The sequence below is a fragment of the Neovison vison genome, chromosome 14 (assembly GCF_020171115.1).
Source record: "Neovison vison isolate M4711 chromosome 14, ASM_NN_V1, whole genome shotgun sequence".
Taxonomy (NCBI): domain Eukaryota; kingdom Metazoa; phylum Chordata; class Mammalia; order Carnivora; family Mustelidae; genus Neogale; species Neogale vison.
The window spans coordinates 17,032,906-17,052,807 of record NC_058104.1 but is presented as its reverse complement, the minus strand read 5'-3'; the positions used below and the strand labels follow the sequence as shown (position 1 = coordinate 17,052,807).

The following is a 19,902-nucleotide window of genomic DNA, read 5'->3' as shown; positions in this document are numbered from 1 at the left end:
ACTACCTCTATAAAAGTTAGTCTGTGAGGTGCAGAAGGGTAGCCTCTTTGTAAGGGACGGCCACCACCGGGATGCTTGGCGAGAAATAAAGCTTTGCTTGACCTTCACTTTGCATCAGTCTTGTTCCTTTGATTACAGACCCTAACAGTAAAGCCACTATGGAAAAGAGTATGGAGGTTCCTCAAAAAGTTAAAAACAGAACCACTCTGCAATCAAGGAATGACACTATTTGGTATTTACCCAAATGATACAAAAACTCTAATTCAAATGGAGATATGCACCCCTTTATTTATAGCAGCTTTATCTAATAGCCAAATATGGAAACAACCCGTGTCCATGACTGATGGATAAAGAAGTAGTATATATATATGTGTGTGTGTGTGTATATGTCTGTTTTACATATATATAAAATAGAATAATAAACATTATATATAATGCACAGTACAATTTTATTCTGTATGTACAATACAGTATATGTTCATATATATGAATATATATACACATATAGATATGTGTATATATACGAATAGTACAGAATAATACTCAACCATCAAAAAGAATGAAATCTTGCCATTTGCAACCACTTGATTGGAAGTAGAGGGTGTTAGGTCAAGTGAAATAAGTCAGTCAGAGAAAGACAAATACCATATAATTTCACTCATATGTGGAATTTAAGAAACAGAACAAGCAAGCAAAGGGGGTGGGGCGGGAAGAGATAAACCAAGAAAAAGACTCAACTGTAGGTAACAAGCTAATGGTTACCAGCTGGAAGGTGGGTGGGTCGGTGGGTGAAACTGGTAAAGGGGGTAATAACACACCTATCCGGATAAGCACTGAGTAATATACGGAATTGTCCAATCACTGTATTTGACACATGAAACTAATGTAAACTAACTATACTGGGATTAAACTTGAATTTCGTTTATTTTAAAAAGGCTTTGTGCAGGTGCGAAGGACATTGCTGTAATTCACCACCCATTCACGTGTGCAGTTGAGGCGCTGCCACCAAACCTCCCTGTGGAAGCAGTTCATCTGCCGCGCTGAGGTGCCAGAAGCAAACGTGCATAGAGAAGCCACGGGCTCCGGAATGTCTTCCAGGCAACGAGGCTGTGCAGTTCACATCGCAGCTGGCGAGCGTCCCTAGGCGGCAGGACCGCACAGTCCCTGCTTCTCACACGCTTTCGAGGGTGAAGGAGACCGGCATCGCCGGATCCACCCCTGCGGTCGGGGTCGCGCCCGAGAGCGTTTTGAACCCCGGCTAAGCCGTCCGTGAGCCCCGCTGACAGAACGCTGCTCTTCTCCTCAGGAGACCGGCGTTACAACAGAAAGCCGCCTTCGTCCGTCATCATTGCGCTCGAGTCTCTCCCCACGAGGAGCGGGCAGGGGCCTAGGATCCGGCGCGAACCCGGTCCTCGGATCCTCGGACCGGTAAGGGCTGCGGGCGGGCCTTGGCCGACCCGCCCCCACCCCGCGGCGCGGCGGCGGAGCCCCAGGAGCGCGGGGCGGAGGTCCGGGCCCCCGGGAGCGCCGCTGCCTTGGCAGCCCGCGGGCGAGCGTGTGGGAGCTCCGAGTCCAGCATGCGGGAAGACGGGCGCCCGGGGCGCCGCCGGCGCATGCGTGGGCGCAGCCCAAGCCCGCGCCGCGCGGTCGCCATCGCGGGGAGGTTTCGGTCGGGACGGGCTGGCGCAGGCTGCCGGTCCAGCCCCAAGGGCCCCGCCGCTGGGCGTCCTTGGCTGGGGGAGTCGGGCCCTCGGCACGGCGTCCCGCCCAGGTCAGGCCCGGCGGCGGCCGCGGCGTCAGGGGGCGGAGCCGCCCAGAGCGCCCTTTGTCTGTGGAGGCCGGTGAGTGCGGCGCGCGGCGGGCCGGGAGGCGGGCGAGGGGGCAGGGCAGGGGGCGGCCCGGGGGTGCGCGCGTCGCGGTCGCTCCCTGCGTTCGACCCGGAGTCCCCGGCCGCCCCCCGCCCCCAGCCCGGGGTCGTGAACGGTTTCTCCTCCGGTGCGTTCTGCAGTCGGTTTCCGTGTGGGCGAGGGCGTTACCGTTTCGGGAAGTTTCTCCCCGTCACCAGATCACGAACACATTCGCCTTTGTTTCAACGGCTTTTAAATGATTTTTAAATATCTTTTTTACATGTCTACCTATATTTGGGGGGTATTTATTTTGTTGTAAGTGGTTGGGTAGGAATATGCCTCTTTCCCGGTCGTCCTGCCGTTAGGAACTGAATCACTTTCCCACTGAGTTGAAGTGACTTTTGTTGTGCTCCGCAGGCGCGGATATTCCGCAAACTCGGACCCACTTCCCGTCGGTAGCTTCCACCGCTCTGGCAGTTTCCTCACTGATACCGTTCTGCTTTATGTTTAAAATACGTTTTCGTAGGCAGCAGCGCAAGTCCCCGTTATGCCCTTTGACACAATGGTCTGTTTCTCGTGATGTATTTGAAATTGTGAAACTTGAAAAAAATGATATTTCTCTGAGAGGGTTGATCGTGGTACTTAGGTGCTCAGTCGATAGTTGCTAGATGGGAAATGTTTGTTGAGAATCGCTGTGTTGCCTTTGCATGGTGCTCGGTTGCCATCAGGACAGTAGTGCGCTTCCTTAGAAGTGCCCTCAAAGCCCTTTATGATCTTAACGCTGCACCCTGTTTCGCCTTCCACCCTTGCACTTCATGCTGTAGCCGTGCCATGACACAACCGTCTGGGAAAAACTCATTAGATGATGTCAAAATTTTAAATTTCTGTATTCAAAGAGAACAAAGGGCTAAAAACAAGACACATGAAAATATTTGCAGTATGTGTAAGAGACAAAGGATTAATGTCCATAATATGTAAAGAGCCTCTGTTAATAAAAAAAAAAAAAAAGAGAGAGAGAGAGAGAGAGAGAAAAGAAAAATGGGCAAAGGATACCCATAGGCCATGTTTAGAAGAAATAGAGGTAACCAGGGTGCCTGGATGGCTCAGTGGATTAAGAGTCTCCCTTTGGCTCAGGTCCTGATCCCAGGGTTCTGGGATTGAGTCCTGCATGGGGCTGAGCAGGGAGCCTGCTTTTCCCTCTGCCCCTGCCCCTGCTTGTGCTCTCTCTCTGGCACTCTCTTCCTCTCAAATAAATTATTCAATTTAAAAAAAAATACAGGTAACCAAAACACACAGAAAAATGTTTTGTAATGCTTAACCTCGTAAGTAACCATAGAATGCAAATAAAGACAAAGATATTTTTCAGCCAGTACCTAGCAATATATAAAAATATTGATGATACAAGGTGTGGAGGAAAGTGCCCAGGGAAGGGCACCAGTTGTAAGACTGAGGAAGGCACTTTGAATGAGAATTTGACAATTCATACCAAAATGTTAAATGAGCTCACTCAGGCTCAGAAATTTCATTCTGGACTCGGTCTTGCAGAAATACTTGCACAGGTACACAAGGAGGTGTGTAAAAAGATGTTTATTACAATATTATTTGCAATTGTGAGAAATGGGTACAGCCTAAATGTTCACTAGCAATATGGTTAAATAACCATAAGTGACTCTTAATCTCACGAAACAAACTGTGGGTTGCTGGGGGGAGGGGGGTTGGAAGACGGGGGGTAGGGTTATGGACATTGGGGAGGGTATGTGCTTTTGGGTAAATTGGAAGGGGAGATGAACCATGAGAGACTATGGACTCTGAAAAACAATCTGAGGGGTTTGAAGTGGCGGGGGGGGTGGGAGGTTGGGGTACCAGGTGGTGGGTATTATAGAGGGCACAGCTTGCATGGAGCACTGGGTGTGGTGAAAAAATAATGAATACTGTTTTTCTGAAAATAAATAAATTGGAAAAATATATATATATTATGATAGATCCATATGGTAGAATACTGTACTGCTATAAAATAGAATAAGGTAGTTTATTTTGAAGTTAACAAACAAGGAAAGATCTCTAAGACATTTAGGAAATAAATGATGCTGCAGAACAGTGGCACATAATATGTAGAGTTATGTTACGTAGGGATGTGGTTATATTATATATGTTCATAAATGGCCGAAAAAAGATGTACACCAAATGACTGATGGTGAATTACTTCCAGGGGTGAAAGTAAAATAGAAGAGGTGTTGAAGGTCACTCAGTCTTACTCATATACTCCCAAGTGTTCCAAGTGTTGTGTAGTAATGTCTTCATGTAGCATGTGTAAAAAATTTATGAACATGTATAACTGTGTAAGGAAAAAACAAAACAAATCCCTCACGCATACTTAGGACCCCCACAGGGGAGAAGAAAGCATTTTATGATGGAGAAGATTTTTAAATCAACTTTTTTTTTAAAGCATCAAAGAATGAAAGACAAATGATAACATGGAGACTACATTTGTTATTTATGTTATCACAAGGAAGTTGCTGTTTATGTCTGTGTTCAGGGATCCCCAAGACCACCCTCAGGTTCAGTGATTTGCTAAAAAAAAAACTCACAGAACTCAGCAAAATTGTTATACTTATAGTAGCATGAGTATTACAGTGAAAAGAGACAGATTAAAATCTGCAACAAAAAAAGCAGGTATAGCAGAGTCAGGGAAAGACCAGGTGCAAAGCTTTCAGTTGTCTTCTCTCAGTAAGAGTCATGCAGATAGTGTTTAATTCCCCCTGAAGTGATGTGTAATAACATACATACAGTATTGCCAGCCAGGGAACCTCATGCAAACTTTGGCATCCAGAGTATTTATTGGAAGTTGGTCACGTAGCCATAGCTGACGACCTGTTTTATTGATCTTCAATCTCCAGTCCCTCCAGAGGTCAAGGTGATCCTACGTGTTCCAAGAATGCCACTATAAATCCTATTTTAGCATAAACTTTCTGACCTGCCCCAAAGCCTCAGGTAACCAGAGACACTTGAACAGGCAGAGGGTTGCAAGGCATGATAGGTTATCTCTCAGGAACCAGACCAGGCTCAAACCTCTCCTTAAAATGTGCAGTGTTTGGACGACCCAGACCCACTCAGTTAATCTTTTCCTGCACAATATAGTTTGTAATAAAGAATTCTTACAAATCAATAAGAAAAAGGCAAAATGGTAGAAAGGTGGACAAATGACACAAAGGGTAATTTATAAAAGATAAAATATGAAAGCTGAAAATATGAAGTTCTGCCTCCCATGTTACCTAAGAATTAGATAATGTACTATTTATTATATTTTACTATTTTATTCTATTTTTTAAAATAATGCTTGTTATTCTTGGCTAATGGTCACTCTCATATTGTTGATGAATTAGTAAAAGGATACAGCCTTCCTCAGTAGTGTTTTACCTTTGTTTTGATCCAGCAGTTCCACTTCTAGGAATTTATCCTAAAGAAATATTCAGACAAAATTATGCCAAAACTGTACAATGTTTGCTGTAGTCTATAACAGTGGAAGGAAGGGTGGGAGGGAAGAAGGGAAAAGAAGGCTCCCAAAGTTTATGAAGTTGTTAAATAAATTTTGGGTATTGCATGCAGTTGATTATACTGTAACACTTTTTAAATTTTATTATTTTTATTTTTTATTTTGTTTACATATTTTCATACATATAAATATATATTTATTTATTATTAGTTTTTAATTCCAGTATACTTAACATATAGTGTGGCATTAACTTCAGGTGTACAGTAAGTGATCTAGCAATTCTATGTATTACTCAGTGCTCAGCGTGATAAGTGTACTCTTTAATCCCCATCTCCTATTTCACCTATCCCTCTACCAACCTTATCCCCCTTATTCACCACCCCTTGGGCAACTATCAATTTGTTCTCTGTATTTAAGAGTGTCTTTCTTGGTTTGTCTTTCTCTTTTTTTTCCTTTGTTCATTTGTTTTGTTTCTTAAATTACACGTAAGAATAAAATAATATGGCATGTGTCTTTCTCTGCCAGATTTATCTCAGTTAGCATGATATTCTCTAGCTCCATCCATGCTGTTGGAAAAGGCAAGATTTCATTCTTTTTGAAATGGCTGAGCAATATTCCATTCTGCGTGCGTGAGTGTGTATATATAAAATATATAAATATATTAAAATTTTATAAATATATAAAATACATTTTAAAATGTGGCACATGGGCTCCTGGGAGGCTCAGTGGGTTAAAGCCTCTGCCTTCGGCTCAGGTCATGATCCCAGGGTCCTGGGATCAAGCCCTGCATTGGGCTCTCTGCTCAGCAGGGAGCCTGCTTCCCCCATCCTTCCTGCCTCTCCGCCTACTTGTGAGCTCTGTCTGTCAAATAAATAAATAAAATCTTTGAAAAATAAATAAATAAATAAATAAAAATAAGATAAAATAAAATGTGGCACATACATATGTGCCACTTTTTTTCCCAATTTATTTGTTTTCAGAAAAACAGTATTCATTATTTTTTCCACCACACCCAGTGCTCCATGCAAGCCGTGCCCTCTATAATACCCACCACCTGGTACCCCAACCTCCCACCCCCCCCCCCCGCCACTTCAAACCCCTCAGACTGTTTTTCAGAGTCCATAGTCTCTCATGGTTCACCTCCCCTTCCAATTTACCCAAATTCCCTACTCCTCTCTAACGCCCCTTGTCCTCCATGCTATTTGTTATGCTCCACACATAAGTGAAACCATATGATAATTGACTCTCTCTGCTTGACTGATTTCACTCAGCATAATCTCTTCCAGTCCCGTCCATGTTGCTACAAAAGTTGGGTATTCATCCTTTCTGATGGAGGCATAATACTCCATAGTGTATATGGACCACATCTTCCTTATCCATTCATCCGTTGAAGGGCATCTTGGTTCTTTCCATAGTTTGGCGACTGTGGCCATTGCTGCTATAAACATTGGGGTACAGATGGCCCTTCTTTTCACGACATCTGTATCTTTGGGGTAAATACCCAGGAGTGCAATGGCAGGGTCATAGGGAAGCCCTATTTTTAATTTCTTGAGGAATCTCCACACTGTTCTCCAAAGAGGCTGATGTGCCACTTTTTTAATAATTTGTTTTTGTTTTCTCTATGTGGAAAGTGACTTTTTTAAATTTACATTTCATTAGCATATAATGCAATATTGGTTTTGGGAGTAGAATTTAGTGATTCATCCTTACATATAACACCCAGTGCTCCTCACAAGTGACCTCTTTAATACCCATCACCCATGCAACCCATCCATTAACCCTCAGTTAGTTTTCTGTCTTTAAAAGTCACTTATGGCTTGCTTCCCTCTCTTTTTTTCTTTTCCTCTTCCCATATGTTCATCTGTTTTCTTTCGAAAAGTCCATCTATGAGAAATCATATGGTATTTGTCCTTCTCTGACTGACTTATTTCACTTAGCATAATACACCATAGCTCCATTCACATCATTGCAAAATGGCAAAATTTCATTCTTTTTGATGGCTGACTCATATTCCATTGTGTGTGTGTGTGTGTGTGTGTGTTTACACACCACATCTTTATCCATTCATCAGTTGTTGGACTTAGGGGCTCTCTCCATAGTTTGGCTGTTGTTGATAATGCTGCTAAAAACATTGGGGTACATGTACCCCTTCAAATCTGTATTTTTGTATCCTTTGGGTAAATACCTAGTAGTGCAATTGCTAAGTCATATTTAGAAAAATGTTGATACAGTCAGTGTTAGAGACATTACTGCCTATGCTCTCTAATAGGATTTGTTAAGGTTTTGGGTCTCATTTAGGTCTTTAGTCCATTTATAATTTATATTTGTATATGGTATAAGAAGGTGGTCCAGTTGCATTCTCTTGTACTGATTTCCCATCATCATTTGTTGAAGAGACTATATAACCCTAATTTTTTAATGATATTTAGTTTTGTTTTCTGTCCTGAAGTGATATGTACAATATCATCAATTAAAATAATTAATCATCATTAGCCCTCAGGGAGATTCAAATTAAAACCACATTGAGATATCACCTTACACCAGTTAGAATGGCCAAAATTAACAAAACAGGAAACAACATGTGTTGGGGAGGATGTGGAGAAAGGGGAACCCTCTTACACTGTTGGTGGAAATGCAAGTTGGTGCAGCCTCTTTGGAGAACAGTGTGGAGATTCCTCAAGAAATTAAAATAATTAAAACCCACATTTTGAAAAAGAAAGTTTTATATATATATATATATATATTATATTATATTATATTATAAAATGTGTGTATCTTTGCATAGAAAAAGTTTGCAAGTATATATCCCCCCAAAAAGTAACTGGTTATCTCTGGGTGATGGTAGGATTTTCTTTCTGCTTTTCTATATCTACAAAAAATTTTGTTTTAATATTTGTCAAAAAATAAAATGAAGGTATTTCCAAGGTAGAGAAGGGGTGTGGAGAGAGATCACTCTGGCTCTGGTGTGAGAAAAATATTGGACTAAAGTTAAGGACTAGTTCGATGAGTATGGCAGTAGTCAAAGTGAAAGGTGATAGTGGCTTGAATCAAGGTAGTGGAAGTGAAGATGGAGAATTCACTACATATTTAAGGGGATAAATTTACCAGGATTTGACTTTTAATTGAAGAGAGAGACTAAGGGAAAGAAAGAGGTCAGGAATGACATTCAGGTTTCAGGCTTGCTGATGCTGTTCATTGAGATAGGGAATTTAATAGAGTAAGAATAATATGTAACATATAAATATGGCTACCACGGGCTATTACATTCTAAATGGTTTCAGAATATTCACTCACTTAATCCTCACAACAAACATATGAGGTAAGTACTATTATTATTAGTTTTGCAGGTGAGGAAAGTGAACCATATAGAAAGGTTGAGTAACTTACACAACCGAACTCACACAGCAAGTAAGTTGTGGAGCTGGGAATCAAACCCAGTCAGTCTGGCAATAGAGTTGGTATTCATACGTACTTTACTCCATTGCAAAATATATGACAAGAGGCTTGAGAGAGAATGAGTTTTGGACATGTTAGGTTTGAGAAATCTGAGAGACATCTGCCTAGGGATGTCGAGAAAGGTGGTTGGGTACATGTGTGGTTATGTAGCTCAGAAGAGATGATCAATGAAACCATGGCAGTAGGTAAAGCTGAAGGAAGCCACCTGAGTATAAATAGAAGAGAATAAATGCAAATACTAACAAATGGACCTAATTGTATTACAAGTGAATGACATAACCACACTGAAAGAAATGGCAAAGAAAAAGACTAATCAGGAAACACTATCTTGGTTGGATACTATATAATTGAAGACAAAGAGAACTCTATATAAATTCTGTAATCAAGTTAATAAATGTGTTTCTCACAGGGATATGAGTTAATTCTGAAACTAAATGAACTAAGAGTCAACAATTTTTTTATGGTTGAAGAAGTTACCAATGAGGAAAGGAGGAAGACTAAAATGAGCCCTTGAGGTACTGGATTGGAATCAGAGGTGTTAGTATGAACTCATGGCATTTGATACATAGAAGATCACAATAGAAGTATGTATATGTATGATTAATATGCATACATGTATATCTCTCCTGTCTCTGCTAGAGGACCTAGAAGCAATGATACCCCAGTACCAGTGAACACACCTAGTACCCAGATCTTTGTTTCTAAGCATTTCTCCAATAAAAGGAACTGTTTCTTTGGATGGGTAGTTGATTTCCAGGGCCAGGGAGGGATAATACAAGAGCCTAAAACATCTTACGGTGCCAGAAAGTGTTCAGAATAGGATAGAGGCTGGTCAAAATAACGTAGGAGACTTCTACTAGCCAACCCAAAACAACTTATACAATAAGTAATGATAATACTCTGGTTTATAAATCAAAATAAATATTCATGAGTTCATAGAGATATAAATTAGTAAATAAATGATAAGAGATAAGGAGCAGCTTTTCCTTACCAAAAAAAATCCAATTAATAAATTAGTGGGAAAGAGAGAAATAGAGAAATCACCATTAGGCAAACAACATATTACTGATTGTTGAGGACAAGATACACTGATGGATGCTAAAATTAGTGGGTTTCATACATGATCTCACTCATATGTGGAATTCAAGAAAGAAAATAGATGAACATATGAAAGAGGAGAAAGGAAAAAAGTAGGTAGGGAAAGCAAGCCATAAGTGACTCTTAAAGACAAAAAACAAACTGAGGTTTGATGGAGGTATGTGGGTGGGAGAATGAGTATTAAAGAGGGCAGTTAATGTGAGGAGCACCGGGTGTTGTATGTAAGTAATGAATCACTGAATCCTACTCCAGAAACCAATATTGCACTATATGTTAACTTAAGAAAATTTTAAATAAATAAAACTTAAGGCAAGCTATAAAAATAAAATTAGTGGGTTTGAGAAAAATCCAGATATTTGTATAATCTTCAAGTATCTCCCAAAAGTTATTTATTAGCTATGAAGGGAAAGATAGTAGCTTCCACAATGAATTAATGGGGTAAACCCCACCTTAACCCAGTGATAAAGGTTAACATTATCATTAATGAGGCATATCAGCATCATAAACCCATTAATATCATGCACTAAGAAAGAGATAAAATCACTTCTGTGATATTCCTCCCAAAAATACTTAACTTCTTTCCAATCATGAGAAAACAGACAAACCCAAATTAAGGGACCCTACAAAATAACTCCTCAGTATTCTTCATAGTAAGCTCATGAAAGAAAGGCTGAGGAACTTACAGATTGGAGAAGACAACTAGCGCATAGCTCACTGAGAAAGACTGGACATAAAGCAAAGCACAGTTGTCAGCAGTGTCAGATACTCATCAGAGCCCCAAAAGCAATAAACTCCAATGCTTGAACATAAGGGGTTTTGGTATTCCTAACCAGAGCAATTTCAGTGCTGTGCTGATGCCAGAACAGAAGAAAGGTCACAGATAATTGAAAAATAAGTCAGTAATGGAGAAGTAGAGACAAGTATTGACAATCCTTTGAAGAGTTGTAGCTTTGAAAAAAGAACGAATGGTAGTTAGAAATGGGCACATAACCAGTGAAAGTGTTTAATGTTGGGAGATATAGTAAAAGGTTTTAAATTATGGCAGGAAGGAGTCAATAAAAACGACAGATAAAGTTGAAGATAGAAGAATGACAAGTTATGTACTAGATTCAGGAGGCTGGAGAGAATGGTCTGATTCCAGGGAAGAAATAACTTTTTAATGCAATCCATGGACCAAGAATAACCTCCTCCCCAGAGATGCTATTTCATAATGTCTGGAATAAGACCAGTGAATCTGCTTTTCAGCAAATGGTATGATTCAAGTGATCTTCAGACCACACTTTGATAAACATTGCTTTTTCCTTATTTTCCCTTACATTGAGCCACTCCTGCCTTCACTTCCTTACCCATCCATCCAATTCAGAACTTAAGTTCTCCTGATTCATAGTGTAGTGTTTTATAAGGTAAGAAAGACTTCAAAAGTGCTGTGGTATTAGAAGTAGGTGCCTGAAGTAGAATGAAGATGAAAATCATTAGCATTGAAGAAGTTAAGGAAATGAGAGGCTCTCATAGTTGTTCCGAATCCCTGCTTGCATCAGAATCATTTGTCAGGCGCTTTAAAAAAATGTGTAAAGGCCAGACTTCACCTCAACAGATTCTGGTTTAGTATCTCTTGGGTGGAGTCTGGACATGTATACATTTACATATGTATAACTTAAAATCTGGACTGAGTCTAATGCATGGCCCAGATTGAGAACTACTACATGAGTTTTCCATATGGTTGATAAATTCACTTAGATTTTTGGAAGAGCTTGGAGGAAAAAGTCTATGTGTGTATTGTATGAAAAATTGCACACAGTTTGGGGGTGGGGAGTGGTTGGTTTTTAGGAGTTTTCTGTGTGTATCTTTCCAATACAGGAATTAAAAGGGAAATTATGAGAGAAGGGGAATCAGATTTTAAAATGGTAGAGAACAAGTACTAAGAAGGAAACATAGAGAACGAGTACTAAAAAGAATTTCAGAGTATACTAGAAGGAATCTAGGGCTGTGAACCAGGAGATCTTCAGTTTCAGAATCCTTCATTAAATCAAAAAACTGAGAACTAAATCAGTGTTTCCAAAGGTGTGTTCTCTGGAGCCTTAGTCTCATCAGATGCCGTAAAAAATTCTTAAATAACAAAATTTCCTTAGAATGTGCAATATATTTGATATGCTCCTCACTCCCTTGGGCTCACACATATGAAGGAGAAACCCTGTTCTCCCTAACTTGGTAGATGCAGTTTTGTTTTTTCTGGTTGTTGTAAATAGGTGGTTTTGAAGTAATCTGACGTTTCAAATGTCAGAGTGTTCACATAGATTCAGTCTGGCTTTTCGGAGAGTAGGACCTTTTTAGAGCTTTTCCTTAGTGAAATAGGACCTGCTTCTTGAAGTGCTTTTAAATTACTCCTGAAAGGTCAGCCCCTTCCTCAACTGTTTGTAAAATTGTAGATTCATGCCGTATCTTGAGCAGTGAATGGCTTCCTCATCTAATAGGACTCTTCCACTGGAACTGTGATTTTCTCATTTTAAAAAAATTGTTCCTCGGGGCGCCTGGGTGGCTCAGTGGGTTAAGCCACTGCCTTCGGCTCAGGTCATGATCTCAGGGTTAGCGTCGGGCTCTCTGCTCAGTGAGGAGCCTGCTTCTCTCTCTCTCTCTCTCTGCCTGCCTCTCTGCCTACTTGTGATCTCTACATGTCAAATAAATAAATAAATAAAATTAAAAAAAAAATTGCTCCTCGAGAATGACTTCATTCTTCATTCCATTACTAACTTTTGAGAGAACTTTTTCAGGCCAAGTTTTGTACACAGAAAAAGAATGTATTGTTCCATGTTTATTAGCAGTTCAATACGTTTTACTCTGTTGTTAATGTTAGTAAAAGTCTTTCTGAAAATCTTTCACCATGCAAGGACCACGTTTTCTGAGAAGAGGGTGGATAAGAACTGAAGCCAAAGTTTGTTGTAGCTGATGGATCTGTACATCTCTGCTTTTTGTAATGTGTGAATTTGAGAAATTCTAAAAATGCTTTTTGATTATTTTTAAAGAACTCCACACTGTAGTGTGCCCTATCTTTATGAACGGGTAGTTTATATGTTTCTTTACAGATTCTTTAGGTCCCTAGGTGACTGAGGCTTCTGGATTTCTTTTGTTGACTTTTGTGCATCTCATTACAGGTTCTCAATCTGATACTGTATCTTACAAGATCTCTGGTGAGAGAGATTTGAATATCATAGTAAAGTCTGTACATGAAGGTTTGATGCCTTTAGGGGAAGAAAAAGTAATAGCCATCTTCAGGAACCCCCACATCTCTCTTACATGAACAAAGCAAGATTCTGAGAGTGGCTGCCCCTGAGAAGCAGCAGTCATTCTTGTGGGTAACCATTGGCTTCTGAGGCTCTCATCAGAGATGATGCACCTTTAATATCTCCATAAGTTTCTGGAAAATCAGCTTTCAGGGAATGAAAAGGACCCTGAAGCTATTAGTACTAGTGTATCTACTGACTGTCCTAGAAGAGAGCAAAGCTTTGATGACATTACAACCCAAGAACTGCAGAGAGGTGTAGTAATCCTGGTGAAGGACTGAATCTAGGTACTCAAAAAAGAGGTAAACATTCTGAAAAATGAGAAGAGTGAAATCTCCTTTGTATATTATTATACAAAGTATTTGTATATTGTATATACATCTTAAAAAGAGTAAAGGAAAAATCTCTGGAGTTTGAGTTTGGGGATGAATTTATCCCCTTAAAGAATTAAAGATTAGTCCCTCAACATATGTTTTCTGTATCAACTCATCTCAGTGGTTGTCATCTCCTACTTAGAATTACTTAGAGACTTTAGAATTTAAAATGCTGTTTCCCAGGCCCATCCTAGACCAATTTGGATAATACCGGATTTACCCAAATATCTGGGCTAGAGGGGTAATGGGTATTAAGGAGAGCACTTGTTACAATGACCACTGGGTGTTTTATGTAAGTGATGAATCACTGAATTCCACTCCTGAAACAAATATTTCTCTATATGTTAACTAACTAGAATTTAAATTAAAACAAAAGCAAAAAGCAAAGCTCTGGGAATAGGGGCTGAGCACTAGCATTTTTAAAAAATCCCCCAGGTGTGTAGTCAGGACAAAGCACCACTGAGCTTTCTTGAGCTTCTCATATGCCACAATAAGAGAAAGTCCTACATTGAATTCCTCAATAAGTTATCCAGCCTTTGAGCTTATGTCTTAGAAGGCTTCTCTCTAAACTGTCTGCCATTCTGACAGGAAGCAAAAATTGCAAGTTAGTTTCAGCATTAATATCATATATTTACCAGATGCTCCTTTTTTTCTTTTTCCCAGTTATGCCCTCTCACAATGCTATACTTTCCCAAGGGGGGAACATGGAGGAGAAAGAAATGAGTAATGGATCACAGATAGTCAGGTCTCAGGTAAGTTCAGTTTTACTCTCTGAAATGCTGTTATAGTTCTAAGAATATGGGCCCTTTTATTTTTCAATTTTCAGAAGTGAATCCAGAGCCGTTCAGACTCTTGGGACAGATGATAATTTCTATAGGCTGGTTCTCATTCACCTTATATACCCTTTATAGCTCTTCTATCCTTCCAGCATTTTTAGCAGATCTTGAGCTAATGTCTGTGTTAGATATTATAAAAGAAGCAAAAGAAACTATAGACTATCTTTTAATCACCCATCACTTAAACAACTCACCAGACTTAACAACACATGCATTCTCTCTGTAAACAATCAATGATGCCCAGCTAATGGCTTTATTAAATATGCCTGAGGACATCTGCCAGGAGCTAGTGTTTATCAAGAATCTCTTGTATGTCTTGCAAAACCTGTTTAAGCCTCTTGTTACTGTTCTATAATTTAAGCATTATATAAGCTGATGAGGTATAATTATGACAAGGAGTTGTTTCTGTGAAAAGTAGTTGAATACTTTGGAAAGACCTTATAAATGTCCATCACTTTTTTAAAAATTGCTGTCAAATTATGTGTAAACAAACAGTGACACACTGAAGGAAAATCATAAAAATCTTAGAGGATTCTATATCTATATAATTTCCCAAGTGTCACTTGTTGCATTTTACTGAAACAGAAGCTGACTGATGCATTATGGGTATGGACACTTAATCATTAAAATCACTCTCAGGGCATCTGGGTGGCTCAGTGGGTTAAAGCCTCTGCCTTCTGCTCAGGTCGTGATCCCAGGGTCCTGGGATCGAGCCCCAGATCGGGCTCTCTGCTCAGCAGGGAGCCTGCTTCCTCCTCTCTCTCTGCCTGCTTCTCTGCCTGCTTATGATCTCCGTCTGTCAAATAAAATCTTTAAGAAAAAAAAATCACTCTCAGAAAAGGCTTAGTTTCACATCAAAAGATGAGCACATAAATATACAATTATATATTTCAAATTTAAATGTTTAAGATGCCTTCTATGGATCTCAATTTAACCGGCTTTTTAGCTTAATACACCAGATACCAATCTCAATTGCTTTAGATAGGAGGATTTCTAATGTTCCAAATTATATGAGATAAACATTATCTGTCGGTAGCCAATAAACTCGTCAGAGGAAGTATTTACACACCTAAATCACACAACATTCAAAAAAGTATAATGTTGGGTGCTACTAAGAATGGAAAATACAACAAGTACAAGAGGTACTCAAAGAAGGGAGAAATCTGATTGAGACTAGAAGGATGAGGGTAGACTTTCTAAAGAAGATGGAGTTTGGGGCACCTGGGTGGCTCAGTGGGTTGGGCCGCTGCCTTCGGCTCGGGTTATGATCTTGGGGTCCTGGGATTGAGTCCCGCATCAGGCTCTCTGCTCAGCAGGGAGCCTGCTTCCCTCTCTCTCTCTCTGCCTGCCTCTCTGCCTACTTGTGATCTCTGTCTGCCAAATAAACAAATAAAATCTTTAAAAAAAAAAAAAGAAGATGGAGTTTGAATTTGTGCTGATATTGGTTAGATTTGAAGATTAAATAAGACAGGGCCAGGGCACCTGGGTGGCTCAGTTGTTAAGCATCTGCCTTCAGCTCAGGTCATGATCCCAGGTCCTGGGATCGAGCCCCGCATCAGGCTTCCTGCCCAGCCAGGAAGCCTGCTTCTCCCTCTCCCACTTCCCCTGCTTGAGCTCTCTCTCTTGCTGTCTCTCTGCCAAATAAATAAATAAAATATTAAAAAAAAAGACAGGGCCATTGCAGACAGGAAATGAGACTCATACAAGAGCAGTGACAATAGGGAGACTATTAGCCAGAGTTGAACATTTACTTGATACGTTACTGCTTTGGGATCCTTGGGTTGCGGGGAATAGAATTATTCAGTTTACTCTTAATTATAAGGCTCCCCACAGACAGAACTAGAAAGACATCAAGAACTAGAGTGATATATCTGTTTCTTTGCATTCTAGCCCAAGGGGTTTTAATTCTCCAGAACCACATATTATGTTAAGAAAGAAGATGGTTCATTCAACAAGTTTTGTTTGTTTGTTTGTTTGTTCTTGAGCAGCTATAGTGTACCAGAAATTGTGCTTGGCATCAGATATACACCAGTAGGCAGAATAGATATTCCTAAATCCAAGTTTCTTACAGTGTAACAGAAACAGTCACTCAGCAAATAAAGTAAAAATTGCAAATTGAGATATTTATTATACAAAATAAGAATAAGGTGCTGTAAATGTACATTAGGGAATTAAGAAGGTACTCTCTAAGGAAGTGAAATTTAAGATGAGATAGAAGGATATATAAAAGTTATAAAATCTAAGAAAAAAAAGCATTTTAGGCATGTGGTAAACATGTGTAAAAACCATGGATATATTTAAGAAGTTAAAAGGCCACCATTGTTGAAATGAAGGGAGGGAGAGAACAACTTGAGATAAACTTGGGGAAGAAGGCAGGGCCTACGTACACAGGGCCTTGTGGCCCTGAAGAAAAGCTTCGATTTTATTCCAAATGCACTAGAAAGCCTTGGAAGAAAGGTAAATGGGATAGTAAAATAATAATTAACTGAATGAAAACTGCAGAGATTAGAAGAGTGGTAAAGACAAAGGGAAAAAAAGGTGATTTCAAAAAGATGTAGCCCAGGAAGTGTAGGGTAATGGTGAATCAGATCATGTCACTGCTCTGCTCAAAATGCATGGCTCCCATTTCACTCAGATTAAAAGTCAAAGTCTTTATGATGGCCTAAACATTCTTACGGAATCTGGGCCTGTTACCTCCCTAACTTAATCATTTACTTTTCTACCCCTTGCTCTTTCCACTCTAACCACAGTGGCTACATTCTTTTTCCTTGAACACACCACACACAGTGTTGCCTTAGGGCCCTTGTACTGGTAACTTTGCAAGTCTTTTATCAAATGTCACCTCTCTAGTAACATCTTTCCTGACCACCCTATGTAAAATTGCAGTGCCTCATCCCTCACATTGTCAGTACCTCTTCCTCTACTCTTCTTTTATCTTCTAACATAATGTATAATTTACCCAGTTATCATATTTTTTGTCTACTTTCCACTGCTAGAATATAAATTTCATAAGAGTGGGGGAATGTTAGTCTTTTTCTTTCCCCACTTGTATATCTCAAGCACCATGATTGTCACTTAGGAAGTACTGAGGATTTGTTGAACAAATGGGAATTAGTGTATTACAAAGATTGCATCTCAAACCAGTGGTGAAAAGTTAGTTTATTCAATGATTGATGTTGACATTGCTGGGGAACCATCTGGAAAAAGGTAAAGTTGAATCCATAGCTCATACTTTACATTAGGATGGTCTTCAAATGGAGCAAACATTTAAATGTGAAAAATCAAGCCATAAAAAAATTTTAAGAGGGGCACCTAAGTGGCTTAGTCAGTTAAATGTGTGCCCTCGCCTCAGGTCATTATCCCAGTGACCTGGGATTGAGTCCCGCATCGGGCTCCCTGCTCAGCAGGAGAATCTGCTTCTCCCTTTCCCTCTGCTCCTACCACCGCTTGTGCTCGCTTTCTATCTCTCTCTTTCTCTCACTCTCTCTCTCAAATAAATAAAAATCTTTTTAAAAATTTTTTTTCAAGAAAAAAATGGGAGATGTAAGACCACATACCATAAAACTCCTAGAAGAAAATAAAGGTGGTAAGCTCCTTGGCATCAGTCTTAGTAATATTTTGGGGGATCTGACTCCAGAAGCAATGGCTACAAAAGCAAAAATAAACAAATGGGACTCCACCAAACTGAAAGGCTTCTTTCTGCACAGGGATATAAACCATCAACGAAATTAAAAAGGAACCTATTGAGTGGGAGAAGATATTTGCAATCACATATCAGATAAAGGGTTAATATCCAGAACATATAAAGAACTCATATAGGTCAGTAACAAAAAAAGCAAGCAATCTGATTTTAAAAATGAGCAGAGGATCTGAATAGACATTTTTCTAAAGAACACATACAGAAGGCCAATGAAAAGGTGCTCAACATCTCTAATCATCAGGGAAATGCAAGCCACAACCACAATGAGATATTGCCTCACGCCAGTCAGAATGACTATTATCAAAAAGACAAAAGTTAACAAGTATTGGCAAGGCTATAGAGTTGTTGGTGAGATTGTTGGTGGGAATGTAAATTAGTGTAGCCACTGTGGATAAAAGTGTCGAGGTTGTTCAAAAATCAAAAAATAGGACTACCATATAATCCCGCAATTCCGCTTCTGGGTATATGTATGAAGAAAACAAAAACACAAATTCAAAAAAGGTATATGCACCCCTGTGTTCTTTGCAGCATCATTTATAATAGCCAAGATGTGGAATCAACCTAAATGTCCATCAGTGGATGAATGGATAAAGAAGGTGCAGTGTGGGGGCACCTGGGTGGCTCAGTGGGTTAAGCTGCTGCCTTCAGCTCAGGTCATGATCTCAGGGCCCTGGGATCAAGCCCCGAGTTGGGCTGTCTGCTTAGGAGGGAGCCTGCTTCCTCCTCTCTCTCTGCCTGCTTGTGATCTCTCTCTCTCTCTCTGTCAAATAAATAAATAAATAATCTTTAAAAAAAGAAGATGCAGTGCTCGCTTCGGCAGCACATATACTAAAATTGGAACGATACAGAGAAGATTAGCATGGCCCCTGCACAAGGATGACACGCAAATTCGTGAAGCGTTCCATATTTTATGCGGTTTCCCCGTGAACTGCCGCTCTTCGCGGAGTAACTACGTGGAGGAAACGGTATCGGTCAAAGTGAAAAAAAAAAAAAAGAAGATGCAGTGTGTGTGCGTGTGTGTGTGTACACAATGGAATACTATTTGGCTGTAAAAAGGAATGCACTCTGAGAGAAGTTAAGATGGTAGAGTAGTAGGGGAACCCTGAGCTTGCCTCAGCCCTCAAACACAGCTAGATCAAATCATTGTGAACAACCAGAAATCAATCTGGGGATTAAGAAAACACTCTGGATAACTGGAGGGAGTGAACATGGGAGATGTGAGATTCAGAGCCAGGAATTGGTGGAGAAGAAAGGGGGGGGACCCTTTTTGTGGAGCGAAGTAAGGGACAGAGGGAAAGTGGGAGAGAGGACATGTAGGGTTTGCACAATACACCATGGTGAGGTCATCCCCTGGGTCACACTAGAAGAGATCACCCCCAATCCTGGAGTACATTTGGAATACGATATTTTGCCTCTCTAAGGACAAAGGGCCCACAGAACAGCCATTCACCAGCAAAGACAGAAGCATGGGCAGACCTGGTCACAGCTTTTCACTGTGCATTGCAATAGACTCCAACCATGGTGCATGCATCATGTGACTGCTTTTCTGGTACACAACAGTGCGAGGTGCACCATGAGCCTCTCCTCCAGGGGAGGGGAGCAGGTTAGAGCCTTGCCAGGCCCTTTAAGATTTGGAGTTTTGAATCCCAACCACCAGCCAGACATTAAAAAAAAAAAAGGAGAACTGACATCAGGCATGCCAACAGCTGGGCACAGACCAGTTAAGGGCAGCAATCTGACCAAAGCCTAAAACACAGGAGATTGTTGCCTTTTCCATAAGGGCCTCCTAAACAGTGGCAGCCCCAGGCTCCCCTCCCCAA

The 19,902-nt window shown here is 40.3% G+C and overlaps 1 protein-coding gene and 1 non-coding gene across 2 annotated transcripts in view; both read left to right on the top strand.

The window, feature by feature from the left end:
• Nucleotides 1-1,725: 1,725 nt before the first annotated feature.
• ZNF713 (zinc finger protein 713) overlaps nt 1,726-19,902 on the top strand; it is a 43,619-nt gene continuing 25,442 nt past the window's right edge. Inside the window, exons 1-2 of the mRNA XM_044232995.1 lie at nt 1,726-1,841; nt 14,210-14,298. Of these exons, the coding sequence (XP_044088930.1) occupies nt 14,212-14,298 (87 nt within the window). The 5' untranslated portion in view covers nt 1,726-1,841; nt 14,210-14,211. The remainder of the gene's footprint in view (nt 1,842-14,209; nt 14,299-19,902) is intronic.
• LOC122896217 lies at nt 18,887-18,993 on the top strand. Its single transcript, XR_006382379.1, has one exon. It is a non-coding gene; the product is annotated as a U6 spliceosomal RNA (small nuclear RNA).